This window comes from Lontra canadensis, unplaced genomic scaffold, assembly GCF_010015895.1.
Source record: "Lontra canadensis isolate GAN:19392208 unplaced genomic scaffold, GSC_riverotter_1.0 scaffold42, whole genome shotgun sequence".
NCBI lineage: Eukaryota > Metazoa > Chordata > Mammalia > Carnivora > Mustelidae > Lontra > Lontra canadensis.
The window spans coordinates 169681-186185 of record NW_022631036.1 but is presented as its reverse complement, the minus strand read 5'-3'; the positions used below and the strand labels follow the sequence as shown (position 1 = coordinate 186185).

The 16505-nt window shown below is 36.5% G+C and overlaps 1 protein-coding gene across 5 annotated transcripts; it reads right to left on the bottom strand.

Moving 5' to 3' along the window:
- Nucleotides 1–2603: 2603 nt before the first annotated feature.
- On the bottom strand, nt 2604–15551 carry GNPNAT1 (glucosamine-phosphate N-acetyltransferase 1). 5 transcript variants are annotated; one of them, XM_032871084.1, is made up of 6 exons: nt 15328–15551; nt 9586–9753; nt 7841–7903; nt 6059–6186; nt 5015–5076; nt 2604–2873 (listed from the first exon to the last, which is right to left on the bottom strand). In XM_032871084.1, the coding sequence occupies exons 2-6, from the start codon at nt 9737–9739 to the stop codon at nt 2726–2728; spliced, it is 555 nt and encodes a 184-aa protein (XP_032726975.1). In that variant the 5' UTR covers nt 9740–9753; nt 15328–15551; the 3' UTR covers nt 2604–2725. The 5 variants fall into 5 exon arrangements, with proteins under 5 accessions (XP_032726975.1, XP_032726976.1, XP_032726977.1 ...); XM_032871085.1 differs by having other exon boundaries at nt 15383–15551; XM_032871086.1 differs by having other exon boundaries at nt 15431–15551.
- Nucleotides 15552–16505: the final 954 nt, after the last annotated feature.

Below are 16505 nucleotides of genomic sequence, written 5' to 3'. Positions count from 1 at the left end.
AATCAAAATATTCAGGTTTACATGTTAGCTCTCTCATAGGGAGTTGCCATACCTCACAGTTCAAAGTGTATTCTATAGATCAGTAACATTATACTGACATGTAATTGCAATTTACTATGCAGCAAAAATGATTCAAGAAAAATAACCTATAGTGTCTATTTACTTTTGTATAGGCAATTGCTTAAGTTACCCTGCTTTTAACATTTGTACTTGGATAAAATGCTTATGTATGTATAGGAATGTCACAGTGCAAGATGCTGCTAGCCCGGGCACAAAGTATTAAAATTATTTTGTGAAGACTGGTGGTTGTATTAAAACTGTTGTGCCATTATACCTCAAAAAGATTGAAATGCTCATTTATACTGCTTATGCCTCAGAATTTCTTTAGATTGTTGTCTTTTTAAGTATAAGTAACCCAGTTTTACTACCTCAGATAAAGAAGGATGAATGAACATGGGACTTGGGGAAGCACTTATTGGATGATAAGGGTATCTTCCAATATGTTGTGGTCACACACACACACGTAATGGTCAGTAGTCCAGGCAAGGTCTGCATTTTAGCTCAAGAATATTTCTAAGGATTAGCTGAACAGATCTGGAGTTGGAAGTGAGGGAATTCATGTCTGAAGCAAAGGGAATATAGGTCATCCACAGAGCAGCTTCTAGCCCATTAAAAAAAAATACTTCTTGCTTTTACAGTACTGTCTTCCTTGTCAGCCTACCTACATACTACTTTTCATCAAATCCAAGATGCTATCACTACACTGTTATTTTACATACCACTAAAAGGCAAAATATTGTTGAATAAACTGGCGAGCCATTGATCATAAAATGCATCCTGATTTCTAAAATGTTAGTGTAAAATGTGCATCTTAAGAGTCAGGGAAATATAAATATACAAAATATGTGAAGCATGATAAAAATCACAACTGTCACTTCATTCAACCTTTTCAAAAGCAAATAATGCTTTAAAATGAGAATATATAGTTTATGTATTATGAAATGTTTTTATGCTTTTTTTCTGTACTCAAGTTTACTCAGTGTGGTTTAGAAAATTTTAAACATACTCTGGCTAATAACTAAAGCTAAATATAGATCACCATTTTGCTCAATGACACAACTTTTATTACTATACTTTATGACTATTTCCTATAGGAAAGATTTAAGAGAAGACCTTAAGGGCACTGAAGGGATTTATTTAAATAACAACCTTGTTTTTACTTCAAATTGTTCAGAAATAAGAAAGATAAAGCATTTAATTTTGCCTTCTATTAGGCTTATTTTTTTTAACATGGGTTTTAATTACCAGAATATACCTAATAAAGCTACTATCATGCTAAGGTTTTAGGACTCCTGCAAAGGCAAAACTGGCTGAAAAGCAGGTTTGTTGCTTTCACTAGGGAAAGATCACTTCATATGCATAGGTCCTAAGCAGGGAGGTCGTGCACTCTCTACTGGTGAAGGGTTTTTGTTATTTTAGAAAGCCTACTTTAGCTTACTCCTAGGAGAGAAATCCTAAATCCAATTGAGGTGGGTGTCAATCAGAGGGATAAAAAGTGGTTGGTCTTTACCTTCCCAGTTAATTTTACAAAGAGTACACAAAACTGAAATCTTACGAACCAGGATGTGACCTAATAGTTCAACAGAAGACTGAAGAAAAAGACATTAAAATTCTAACAAAAAACTTCATTGTATGAACAGATTTAATGTAACATGGAATGCAAAAGATTAGAACCATTAACAAAATATTGAATTCTTCAACTTAAAAAAATAATTAAAATAAATAAAATCAAAACAAGATAGTGACCAGAATAGTACCATGACAATCACAGTAAATAGAAAAGCTTCCATCAGCATTTTAAGGATGTAACAATTGCTGTATGATACATATTTAAATATTCCACTCAGTTTTGTCATTTATTTTTCATAAAAATGTTACTCAGAAGAAAGGCTTCAGACATCGATGAAAAGATGAGAAATCACGTTCCAAATACTTAATACACCAAGATTTGTTAATTTACTGTTAAAAAGTACCTTATATTTGCTCTTAGGTATTTTAAACAAATTAATAATTACTTCACATATGACAGGTGGTACCTTATCTGCATAAGAATTATATAAACTTTTAGATGTGCACAGTTTACTTTGAATCGTCACATTTTATAATTTTCATTTCTACTTTAAAAGGCTGACCAAGTTGTTTACCAGTATAGTAATAGGATTAACAATTGTTGGACTGCACTACATTTAGTTATATCTTATCCAATTTCACATGATATATGGGAAAAAAGTATTCATTCTATGAGTGTGATAACAGCCTTATTCATGGTATGCTTTTTTTTTTTTTTATGAGCAGTACAGATAGCAGATACATAACTCCTTACTACCTATACTCTAACTACAAAGAAAGGAAGCCAAACTTTAGAAAAATACAATGCAAGAAAAGATTCAAGTTAAAAATATATTCCTTTGGTTAAAAATCATCCCCTTTATAATATTCATTTGTAATCTAAACTCACAGTATATCCCACCAGCCCAAAGTAATCTTCTAAATGTCATTATATTTGTTGTATTACCATGTTTTTTTTTTTTTTTTTTTTCCCCCAATCCAGAATTTATGGAGGTCACTGGGTTGCAGCAACAAAGTATTTTAACTCTAGGAAGAGTATTGCCTTGTTCCATTAGCTCCTTTGACAAATGTCTTTCTTACTTTACAAATGTCTTTTTTACTTGAGAAACCTCCGACACATGTAGTTTTCTTCAGATACTGTATATCCGAACTTTTTATAGAAACCAACATTTTGTGGTAGACATTCAAGGGTAATCTTATAACAGTTCAGTTTCTTGCTTAGCAAAGTAAGGGTTGATAATAACCTGAAATTCAAAAGGTGGGTGGAAGCATAGAGCATTTGTTAATAAAAATGCATTTGAGTATCTCAATATGAACGAATAAAATTATATAAATAAAACAAGTTTATGTTAGAAACAAGTTTAGAACATGACCTTTCTCACTATATTCATTTAAATATTCAAAACTGTAAGGGGAAAAGCATTTAATTCACCCAAAGCATTTTACTGTTTAAAATATACTTTATCTAGTAATCTCTAGCCCATTAATAAATAGGACAATATACTAAAGTCACCCTAAACCATCTTTAAAAATAGGTTTAAGATTAATGTTAACACTGAAGACTGTCAATCTTTTAAAAAATATGGCCAGGGACGCCTGGGTGGCTCAGTTGGTTAAGCAGCTGCCTTCGGCTCAGGTCATGATCCTGGCGTCCTGGGATCGAGTCCCACATCGAGCTCCTTGCTCGTCAGGGAGCCTGCTTCTCCCTCTGCCTCTGCCTGCCATTCTGTCTGCCTGTGCTTGCTCTCTCTCCCTCTCTCTCTCTGACAAATAAATAAAATCTTTAAAAAAATTTAAAAAAAAATAAAAAAAATAAAAAATATGGCCAAAATTTAAAATTTTTTTCCTAAATCTGTTCAAAATACTTAGGAACAGTCAAAATTCCCACATGTAATGAGTAAATAGCATTGTTCTTTATCATTTTAAAGCTAGTATTTGTGAAAGAATTGTCACATAAATTAGTATGAAATAGAAACAAAGCAAAAAGATACATTTTTCAAATCCTTAAAAAATCCAAACCCAGTATAAGAATGTGATTCTAGGGACACCTGGATGGCTCAGTGTGATAACCATCTGTCTTAGCACAGGTTATCATCTCAGGGTCTTGGGATAGAGCCCTACTTTGGGTTCCCTGCTCAGCGGGGAGTCTTCTCCTCCCTCCCACCGCCTGCTTTCTCCCTCTTTCTCTCTCTCAAATAAATTAAATCTTAAAAAAAAAAAATATATATATATATGTGTACATATATATATATATATATGTGTACATATATATATATATATATATATGTGTACATATATATATATATATATATATATATATGATTTTAACTGCCTTAGGAAAAAAAACTAGAAAAGAGCTACGAAGTTTGGTTGGAGAGTTCTCTCATGTTTGCATACACTGAAAAGTAGTATCATTTTGAAGAAAGCACATCTTGGCTGAAGTTATGAAATTATAAAAGATATGACAAGTGGACTTCTAGAAGCTGGTCTGTTTTGTTCACTGATATATCCCAAATACCTTGAATAATATCTGGCACATAGCAGGACTTAATATTTATTGAGTGAGTTCTTTAAAACTCAGAAATGGTATTAAGAAGCAAGTTCTAGCTTATAAAATAGGCAATAAACCTATGAAACAAATTTAAGGGATTTAGATAAATGCATAAGGATTATACAGGAAAGGCATATATGTTTTAGTATATGTTTCTAAAACTTACAAGACTGAGAACACTTCCTGTTTCTAAATATGACTGGGAAACTGGGATGAATCACTTGACTTAGCCAAAAGTTTGTTTCCTACTAGTAGGAGAATGGGTATTATGCTTAGCGAAATAAGTCAATCAGAGAAAGACAATTATCGTATGACCTCTCTGATATGAGGAATTTGAGAGGCAGGGCAGGGGTTCTTGGGACGGTAGGGAGGGAAAAAAAGAAACAAGATGGGACTGGGGAGGGAGACCATAAGAGACTGTTAATCTCAGGAAACAAATGGAGGGTTGCTGGGTGGTGGGGAGGGAAGGATAGGGTGGCTGGGTTATGGACACTGGGGAGGGTATGTGCTATGGTGAGTGCTATGAATTGCCTAAGACTGATGATTCACAGACCTGTACCCCTGAAGCAAATAATACATTATATGTTTAAAAAAAAAAAGTTAATAAAAATGTTAGTCAATAAAACGGTATACTTCCAATTTCTAAAATTCATGATAAAACGTAAAAATATTTTCTTTATTAAATTTACTTTAAGCTACAGAATGAGCCTAATTAATGACACCTAAAAAGGACTTCAAATAGGAGAACATTTTTTAACAAATACCTGAGCAAGACACTATTAAAGGAAACAGAAAAAGGATCTAACCAGGGATACCTTGTTTCTGCCTACTTACAGTTTGCCAAGCTGCTTTCCTCTGCATTCATCACTAACAACAACATCTTCTACTCTTCCTCTCTGAAAATATAATGTTTTAAAGGACTAGGCATTTTTAGCTAATTCAGCAAGTGACATAATTCACTGATGTTTTGTAAATAAACTCCAAAAACCAAAATGCAAGCCTTTTTTACTTACTATAGAGGAAATACAATGAATCAATTTATGGCCTAATCTTGTTTTGTCTATATTCTAAATCTTCCCACCCCACTGTTTTAAAGCAGATTTCAGAATCCAGAACGTAATCTTGTCATGTTCATACTACATCACCTTATTCCTTGAATAATAGCAGTTTCTTTCAAACATCCAAATACAATTTATTAATTTCTAGTTAAAAAAAAAAACCCACCAAAATTCATATTTCACAGAAGTATTTTGTCTTATAACATTTTCTTTTCTCTAGCTTTATTATAAAAATACCATATATAATATACATAACATACAAAATACATGTTAATCAACTGTTTATGTTGTTGGTAACGCTTCCAGTTAACAGGCTATTAATAGTTTTGGGAGTCAAGTTACATGCAGATTTTTGACTTCAAGAAGTGGGGGAGGTGTCAGCGTCCTTAACTCCCATGTTGTTCAAGGGTCAATTATATAATATTCTGAACCCTTTAACTGCTGGGAGACTGCTAAAATTTGTATTAATCTATATACAAAGTATTGTTATTCTTTTTTAAATAACATAGGTATTCTAATCATTACTGACAAATTTTATGATGCTGACTTGGTTTCTCTAAGACTATACCATCTGACACTTTGGAGAACAATTTTTTGCAAACAATTCAGATTATTAATAACATTTTCTTCCTCTTCAGAACACAATGGGAAAATGTTACTAAGTGATTTCTAGTAAGTAGAGCTTTTTTCAGGGCAATACAGCTCTCATTTTACAATGAAATGCAGTGAGAAAATAAGACTGATTTAATGGAAACTCAAAGTTGGTTTTGCTAGAAAACACCTGTTCATTTTATTCATAAGTGTTAAGGTGAACACATACCTTAGCACAGGAATGGATGAATTTATGTTCTATTATCAAAGTTGCTGTAGCAACAATTTGTCCTAAAGTCACATCTTCCACAACTGTAACATAATAATCTCCAGATTTCTTCATGTGCTCAAAAGATTCTGTGGAAATTGGAAAAGTGTTATGTGGTAGACATTAAACTTAAGTAGGTACCATAAAAATACTATGATTAGCTTATTTCATTATTGAATATTTGAAGGTATTTCATCATGGTGATTTATACTTTGTTTCTAAAGAAAGTATTATTAGAAATGACCAAGTGGTTGAAACCTCAGTAAATCATCAATGGGAATATGGTCTATACATTTTAAAAATCTGCCAGCAAAGTACAACTATTAACAGCTATTTCAGATGAACAGTACTTATAATACAAATAAATTGTAGATGTTGCCACTTCTGTGACTAATGAAGACTTTTAATATCTTCATAACTTACTTTAAGTCAATTTCTTTAACCTTTACACTCGATAATTGAATAGAACAAAACTGCAAATTTTAGTAAGAATGTTTACATGGCTCCATTCTGTAATTTTTCAGTTTCTACCTTCAAAATATTTTGATTAAGTAGTTTTCAGCTTTCTCTTTGTGTCCTGAAGTGTTTAATGACTACGTGACTTGCTTTTTTAGAAACAGTTCTGTTTTGCTTGTTTTGAAAGCACCTGTGAATTAGGTGAAAAATGTCTCCATTTCTAAGTAATCTTCTCAAAGTCACATGGTAAATAGGAGCAAAGACAGAATGCTTTCCTCTCAAATTGATTTTTAGTACTCATATTGCCAAAATAATGGGTTTCTCATCTAATCTGATATGCATTCAAAGAGGAATTCAGGAATAAAAACAGCCTAATATTCTCACATACTGTTTATTTCTATAGTCTTGTTCTAGATAGGATTCTGGAGGGGGAAAGAAGATATAAATTCAATGAAGGAAAACAGTGAGAATCAGAAAATGGTGATTTTCATCTTGGGAGGGTCAGATACAGTACAAAACAAAATTACCTAGTGAAGAAAATGAAATTATAGAAAACAGGAGGATAGTGTTAGAGCAATGGATAGAATCAGGAAGGTTCTAATCTTTTCCTTACCAATTACTACCTGTGATCTTAAGTCATTTGACCTCTCTGGATTTCCATTTTCTCATGTATAAAAAAAGGGGGCTGAACTATAAATTTGAAGATACCTGTTGATCTTAAAATTCAATATAGACAAATTTAGAACGTAATTTCTTACCCTTTTTTATTTGGTGATGAAATTTCCATGAATAACCTAACCACATAAAAAAATACTACAATATAAAACAATCTCTAGAGCTGCCACCTAGCTACAGAAATTATCTGAAAGTCAGGTATTTTGGGGGCGCCTGGGTGGCTCAGTGAGTTAAGCCTCTGCCTTCAGCTCGGGTCATGGTCTCAGGGTCCTGGGATCGAGCCCTGCATCAGGCTGTCTGCTCAGCAGGGGGCCTGCTTCCTCCTCTCTCTCTCTCTGCCTGCCTCTCTGCCCACTCATGATCTCTCTCTCTGTCAACTAAATAAATAAAACCTTTGGGAAAAAAAAAAGGTATTTTGTAAAACAGGATAATTACTACAATTGGATTCTAGAACAAGTTAGTCGCATTAAACATTTAAATAATAGCTAATTGTTACAGGAGTAATTTCCAGCTATTTGAACAAAAAACACAAGCAGACACTTTGGAGCATAGCTCCAAATGAAAAATGTTTCCCTTTATTTTTCATTCAGGAAAAGAGGGTGTAGTACTTACTCATAAATTGTTCAGCGTTGACAACACCAGTCTCTGTCAGTTGACCTAGTACCTTAAAAAAACCTAGTTTTGAAAAACAGATTTCAGATCATTAGAAGACCAAATAAAAGACCTATCAAAAGAAGCAGTGTGTGAAGCTGGTAGGATTATGGGCACTTGTGTTTTCAAAACTTTCTGTGATCATTTTAAAATTAATTTTTATTATTTAAAAAGATTAAACTGAGACCTGTTCTTTCTATAATCACTACATAAAACAGTAATAGGTTCTATCAATATTTTTGCCTGCATAAGATTTTTGGAATAGTGCAGACCTTAATGATTCAGTATTTATAAAACCAGCAGGTATATTTTTCAATGTAATTTGCATTAAATTTGATGCAGGGAATGCCAAACTTTCCCAAATACATGCTTTGGTGCAAGATTATCATGACCAAATATGATAATATTTTTAAGATAAAATATAAATAACACGGAGACTAATATTTAAAGATTCCTGATTAATTTCATTAATATTAAATTAAATGTAAACATTTTAGAACTTTGATAATCTAGATTTCTACACACTCAATAATTAGCTTGACCCAAATTAGTTTCTTTAAATTTCCTACCAAAAAGAAAACTAAAAAGTTGATTTAACTACAAAAATGAGAAAGTTGATTTTTTATTAAATTCATTAAATTTAAAGAAATCATTTGGAGAATTTAGACATTAAAAAAAGAAATATAAAATATATGTAAACAAAACCTTTGCAACTTATCCGAGGCATATATCTTCACCCTCATTCCCCATCCAGCTTCTTAGAGAAGATTTTTCCTTATGAGCCATTACAGATAATAATTTTACCTTTATGAAAAGTCTTTTTGGATTCTTAATTAGGAAGGAGTGTTGTTGTACTTAAGTCATTTGAAATATGTCGCAGTAATACCTGGCCTTAGCCCTGATATATACATATTAGAATTGTGTGACTTTAAAAATTAAATACAGGGGCACCTGGGTAGCTCAGTGGGTTAAAGCCTCTGCCTTCGGCTCAGGTCATGATCCCAGAGTCCTGGGATCGAGCCCCACATCGGGCTCTCTGCTTAGCAGGGAGCCTGCTTCCACCTCTCTCTCTCTCTGCCTGCCTCTCTGCCTACTTGTGATCTGTATCTGTCAGATAAATAAATAAAATCTTTAAAAAAAAAAAAATTAAATACAAATGGGGCACCTGGCTAGCTCAGTTGGTGGAGGGTGCAACTTGATCTTAGGGTCATGAGTTCGATCCCTACACTAGGTGTAGAGCCTACTTCTAAATAAAATCTTAAAAAAAAAATAAGTACAAATAAATAATTCAGAAGTCAAACTTATTTTTTAAAATTAGCACCATCATGTTTCTGGAAAAAACAGAATGCCAATTACAGTTGACCCTTGAATAACACAGGTTTCAACTGTATGGGTCCACTTATACACAGATTTTTTTCAATAAAAACCTTCTAGTACTATAAATAAGTTTTTCTTATGATTTTAGTAACATTCTCTTCTCTAGCTTACTTTAAGAATACATTATATAACACTTATAACATATGAGTTCATCAACTGTTTCTATTACTGCCAAGGCTTCCAGTCAAAAGTAAGCAATTAGTTAAGTGTTTAGCAAATCAAAATTTATACACAGATTTTTCAAATGCACACAAGTCAGTGCCCTAACCCCCATGTTGTCAAGGACCAACTGTGTAATTCTAACCAGGATATGTAAATGGAGTCCCTACCTCTATTTAAGTCAGCAGTACAAAGGGGCCTCAAGACCAAACCTTCTCCAGGATGTGTTGGGGAAATGGCTGGAGAAAATGTAGCTGTATTCTGGCTCCAGTCCACTTCTTTGAGTAAACTTGGGTCAAACATAGGAGTTTCATCAGGTTTCATCTTTGCAGTAAGGTCTAAAATAAGAATTTTAAATGGTAAGACATTTTAATATGGAATTAGGATCAGTGAGAAATTCTATTACTTAATAAAAATTAACACATATGCAAGCTATTTTATTCTATCCTGAATCTAACATAAATGCCACAACCACAAATAGAAAACTCATGGTAAACATCAGATAGTAAACAAGTGACTATAAGTTTTAAACTTTAAAACCGCATTTTCTAGCAAGTATTTTAAAACTTTTTTCCTGGGGCACCTGAGTAGTTCAGTGCTTAAGCAAACAACTCATGGTTTCTGCTTGGGTCATGATCTCAAGGGTTGTGAGATGGAGCTACTGTTGGGCTCTGCGCTGGGCTGAGTCTGCTGGAGATTGTCTCCCTTCATCTGACCCTCCTCATGCTGACATGCGTGCTCTAAAATAAATGAATAAAATCTTAAAAATACGTATTTCCTGTGGGTTGGTGTTAGCATAGCACTGTGAATAGCTCACTTTCCATGAGCTTTCACTTTCTTTTCATTATTGGATTTTATTATTGGGCTAAAAAATTATTTGTTGGTGGTCTTACCACTAAGACTTACTGGGTATGTTTCTTGTCTTTTTTTTGTACGAACCATGAACGGAAGGTAATTGATGAACAGGCTTAAATTAACTCTACATTCATTGTAATATTTGGTCTTAGCTATGACAGATTCATATTAAAGGTATCTGTTGGATTTTGTTTTCACACCAGATTTTCTAAAAATCTATAATGTAAGTTTATCATCTGCAGCTTAAGAATAGCCAATGTTTTTCATGCTGTTATAAAAGGATCAATTATGGTACTGTCCTCCTCTGAACACTCAGAAATGGGCAGATTCTTACTAGGTGTGGTCTAATAAAAAGTAGACTAAATAGCAAATATAAGGATAGACTAAAGCATAAAAATGGGGGCAGCGGCATGTCTGTGGAACACAGTGTTGTTAGAACAGGATCTCCCTAACTGTTAAGAGACTGTAAAGCAACCCCTAACTTCCATTTCTATCTCTTTACCCAGTTAAAGAAACTATTCTATTTGATACTTGCTTCTAGAACTTTGAAACAAAGACTTTAAAGATACATATCCATAACATTACCATAAAATAAAGAAACGGGAAAAAATTAAAGTGCATTTAATGACGATTTTCCCAATAACCCCACTCCCGTTATGTTCCCTATTTCCTAAGTCACAATATGCTTAAAGGCAATTTTTCTCTTAACTTTTCCTTAAAGCTTGATTCAACTCCTGCCTGTGGAACCCGACACAACCCTATAGGTAATGCTACACGGTAGTAGAGGCTTTGGGAAGGTAACGTGGTCTAATAATAGAAGTTAACATTTGTTCAGCTCTTCCCATGAATCAGGCATTGTTCAAAGAACTTTTACCCACTACTAATTCATTTACTTCAACAATCTTACAGGATAGGGATGATTATTATCTCCATTTTAACAGATGAGGAAATGCAGGCAACACATGGTAAGTAATCTGCCCAAGATCACGAAATTAGTACAGCCAGGATTTAAACCCAAGACATATAAAAACATGTGCTCTGGCGTCAAGCTGGTGTTCAAATGTCAAATGCGATTATGGCTAATGTCAGCTCTGACAATCTGTTTCCTCATTTGTAAAATGGAGATAAAATTATTAGAAGGATGAAATGATTTATTATACATAGCACTTAATAGTGGCCTAGCACACTGCAAGTGCTCAATGAGATAGATTTTAGTTAGCAACTAATTAAAAATTCATGTTTATACATTTTTGTTTTAGTATTTTTCATCTTTAATTTATGAGTCAGGTACTGTGCTGGGTACAGGGGCTACAAAAAGGACAACAGGTTATATGTTTATGTTAAACTGAAACATTCTTGGATAGGAAAGGAAAAAAAGTAATCATAGTTATTATGTAGAATACCAAGGGGTTTTTTTCCCACCTCAAAAAGGACTTAAATGTGTTATGCCATAAACACTATTTCTGGCTCTAAGGTTAATAAGGAAATAAATTCTGATGATTAACAATCATTCATATCAAAGTGAACAAGCTTACAGTCCACTTGAAACATTTTTTACAGGTTAACTTTAATGCATGCACTTTACTGTTTGTTCCTGATAATTGGATCCCGAGGCTTTTGGGTTTACTCTCATCTCAAAGATGAGATGAGTAACATCATTGTAACAACATTGTTTTTTGGGTATGCAGATAAACAGGCTAAATATTTATCAACAAAGTAAAGCATAAATATTAAATACAGAAGCCAGAGAGTGTTAAAAATTTACTTCTTCAGGGCAACACACTAAACAGTTTGATGATCATTTTATTTAACATACAGTTGTAACCATGAAATTTAAGGAACTCGAAAGGGAATTTAGGTGAACATTAGAATAATTTCATGTTAACTAGATTACTTTTTCCTATAAAGCTGCCCAAGTTTACAATAAAATACAGCCTAGAAAACAAACAAAATGCAGTTAATAATTTCCAAGAGAGAAAGGAGAATTAGGATTCTAATTAGGAGAATTCGGATTATGAAGCCTTTAACTAGTGAATTTTAAACAGTAAATACTAATATTTTCCTATGCTTTTAACAAGATGGTCCTATTCCATGAATGATCATAAAAATAAATAGTGATAAAATTTATGGAATGCTTTGTATTTGTTAACTTATAGAAATACAATGAAAGGTCTACCATTATTATCCCCATTTTACAGACAGGGAAGCAGGCACAGTAATTTGCTCAAGGTAACAGGGCCAAAAAGGAATAGAGTTAGGATTCAAAACCAGGCAACAGAGCCAGCTTCAAGGGCACTGGAACCCTGCAGTTACCCAGGGCCCCACAGTTGGTTTTACTCTCTGCTGCCACTGCCTTGAAATTCTTAATTTTTCAACAAATAGCCCTCCATTTCCTCCATATCAAAATACAATAAACAAAGCATTCTGAATAGAAATAAGAATCCATTAACCAGGCAACCAGAAATTAAAATGTTTTTATGACCTAATTTACAAAACAAAGCCATAGTTAAAGTTACTTTCCTTTCTCTTACTCCATCCCCATTTAGTAAAACTCTGCTGGTGCCCAATAAAATATGCTGGCAAAGTTAAACCCTACAGGATGTGATTTGATAGCGAATTTTGAAAGATTTTAGAAAGGAATGAAATAGATAAATCTGGTTTACAAAAGAAATACTTTAGCATCTTAGGGTGCCCACAGTACTGCAAAACTTGGAAATTTCAGTAAATAGAATTGCAGCTGTCTGAGGCTGAATCTCGTCATTATCATCAGGGTGACTGATTTTCAAAAGTAAACCCTAGGGGCGCTTGGATGGCTCAGTTGGTTAAGCATCTGCCTTAGGTTCAGGTCATAATCCCAGAGCCCATGATCTTGGTGCTCCCTGATCAGCGGGGAGTCTGCTTCTTCCTCTCCCAGTTCCCCTGCTTGTGCTCTCTGTCAAATAAATAAATAAAATCTTAAAAGTTTTCAGAACTTTTCCGATTTAATTGCCAAGTTAGCATGCATTTACAAGGTCCATATATGCCTAACAGCCCAATAAATTCCTAGTGAATCAGTAACAAATGGTGTAAGACTGACTTAAAGGCCATATTTCAGAAAATTCAAAAGAAGAAAGATTCCCAGATTGCCACAAGTGAGATCACAAAAACCATACACCAAACTCATTTTTACTAGGCTCATCAGGTTTTCATTCAGTTGACTATTCTTTGGACACAATTTCAACAATTTGAAGAAGCTAGTGAATTTTAAACAGTAAATACTAATATTTTCCTATGCTTTTATCAAGATGGTCCTATTCCATGAATGATCATAAAAATAAATAGTGGCTAAAATTTATGGAGTGCTTTGTATTTGTTAACTTATAAAAATACAATGAAAGGTCTACCATTATTATCCCCATTTTACAGACCAGGAAGCAGGCACAGTTCCTGGTCTGTAAAATGGGGATAATAATGGTAGACCTTTCATTGTAGCTTCTACAGCACACTTCTACAGCTTCTACAGCATACTAAAATACAAAGTGTATTTGCGAGGAGGTGCTGCTAGAAACAAGCAACTGAGAGCAACAAGTAATAACAGACACTGGGAATGAAGATCTTTAAAGTTGATATAAAAAATTTAAAAGCACGGGGCGCCTGGGTGGCTCAGGTCATGATCTCAGGGTCCTGGGATCCAGCCCAGCATCATATCGCATCATATCCGGCTCTCTGCTCAGCAGGGAGCCTGCTTCCCTTCCTCTCTCTCTGCCTGCCTCTCTGCTACTTGTGATCTCTGTCAAATAAATAAATAAAATCTTTTAAAAATTAAAAAAAAAAAAAGCATGATCCAAGGCCAAGTGTAGGTGCTTAGCATATTTCAAGAGCCACGGGGCCATCACAACATTACTTCAGTACATGAATGGGGGCAAGTTTGCTGTTTGAGACTTTAGTGTTTGTCTACATAAATTTCATAACAATTTCAATAATTCGATTAAATTTTTAATCTAAAGAATATCTTATTCGCTGAGGATTTTAACAGGCCTGGCCATATTATTATTAAGTTATACAATTATAGGTCACTTGAAAATTTTAAAAACTATTTTCTGATCGTTTTGATCCCTATAATCTGGCATTATTCCCAGACTACCGATTAGGAAACGAGTATGTGGAGCCCCAAGGTAATACAGCAAACCAGTGAACTGGGACTAGAATCCGATCTTGTTTTCCCATCTTGAACTCTAAAATACAATACTCAATAAACACCAATCTTTACATCATCGTACCAAATAGGTAGCTCTAATTTGAAGAAATGTCAGCGAATTCTGCCTAAACAGAACTGATCTAAATGATTTCTTGAGACCCATTCTAAGATTTGTTCATTAGTGTATAACCTAACAAAACTAATTCCATAATCGCCCGTTTCCATTTTGTATGAATTTTAAAAGTTGGGTTTACATAGACATCAGCTCCTCTTACAAGGGAAATCATAGTGCTCAGTGTGCCTAGGCGTACAAGCCCCGGGAAAAGAGACAAAGGACGTCCCTCCTTCCCGCAGTGAAAGCCCCTATTAGTCAGTGCAGGACGTGGTCTTTGGAGCAGGAGCATGTCTTCAAGCGGCTCCCGACCTCCGTGGGGTGCACCTCGGAAAGGAAGGGATAAAAGGGGGGATTCGGGGCATTTGTGCCCGTTGAAAACCGATGGCGGCAGAGACTAAGCAACTGTCTCCATCCTCCACGCTGAAGCCTGCTGAGCAAGAGTTAGTTTCGACCCCAGTCCCTGCTCCCGTAGCCCTATACAGCAGGACGCCTGGACCCCTGCCCTCAGTCCTAACCTCTCTGCTCCAGGCGCGTGTCCGCTCAACTTGCTCGGAACCGCGCTCTACAACCACATGTGCACCCACCTGGCCAAGCTAAATGCGCGGCTCCCGGAAAAACCACCTCCCACCCGGGCCTAGCTCGCCTCCCCCTGGGCGCAGCAGGCACAGTCACACCTGTTTGATAAATGTGCAGGCAGGCCCACGACGGCCCCCAGGACACCCGGCGCCGCCCCGCTCTCGCTCTCCGGCCCCCAGCCTCCCTCACCCGTGGAGGCCTCGCGGTCGGCGCTCCTCTCCAGGCCCGTCGGACTCTCACCCACCCGGGTACACAGAACCGGATCCGGATCCGGCTTCAGCGCCAGCCCCACCTCCTCCGCCACCTCCCGAGCCACGGTTGCCGTCGCGGCCGCCGCTGCGAGAGCCACGACCAGGACGTGGCAGCGCCAACGCCTCCGCCCCACCCCGGGCCGCTGACGCACGGCCGCGCGCAGGCGGGCGGGGGCGCTCCGGGGGCGAGGGGCGGGCCGGGGCGGGGCCTGAGGCGGGCTCTCGCACGTGGGGCGCGGCGAGGACGGCCCCCGCGGGGACTCCGCCTCCCGGCGGCTCGGGACTGCACACCAGCTGCCTCCTCTCGGCTTTCCCGCGGCGTTCGGCTTTCCCGCGGCGTCCGGCTCTCCGCTTCTCTGGAAATAACTCAGCGGACGAGTCCGCGAAGCGGAGTAAGTGCTGATAGTGTGCGCCTCTTTCATTTTCGAAAGCCGGAGGTTCGGCCTCTTGCCCTCTTCGGTTGCCCCTTGTGGTCCCTTCTTTTAATAGTCCGTTTAATTAGGACTTCAGCGACTCACCCGCAGCTGGAAGTTCCCCATCCCCAGTTTTTTGAGTCACCTCCATGAAACAGGGCCACTACACTCCTTTCAAATCCTTTTTGGATGAACCATAGGGTTGAGGCACTGGTTCTCAGCTGTGGCGGGTTTGCCTCTCAGGGGACAATTGGCAATGTCTGGAGCTTTCTCAGGCTCCTGTCTGTGGGAGGGGTGTCCCTGGCGTCTCTCCAGATGAGAGGGGAGAGGTGGGGAGAGACCAGGGACGCTATGAAACATCTTGAAATACACAGAACAGGGCCCCACAACAACGTTTCAGCCTGGTCTGGAATGTCAGTCCTGCTGAGGTGGAGAAAACCTGTCTTAGGACAAGAAAAAAATGACTTTTCTCTGAGCTTCCATTTCCAACACAGGTGTCCTCATTTTACAGATGAGGAAACCAAGATCCAGAGATGTAAAGTAATTTACCAAAGTCACATAGCTTAGTAGCTCCCGTTCCTTGTCTTAGACCGTAAGTTTTCAACTTACTGAAATTGCAAAGTATTTTATTCTTAATACTGTTTGAAGAACACCATATATATCGTCTGCCAGGAATTATATTTTCTGCTTATTTGTGAGATTT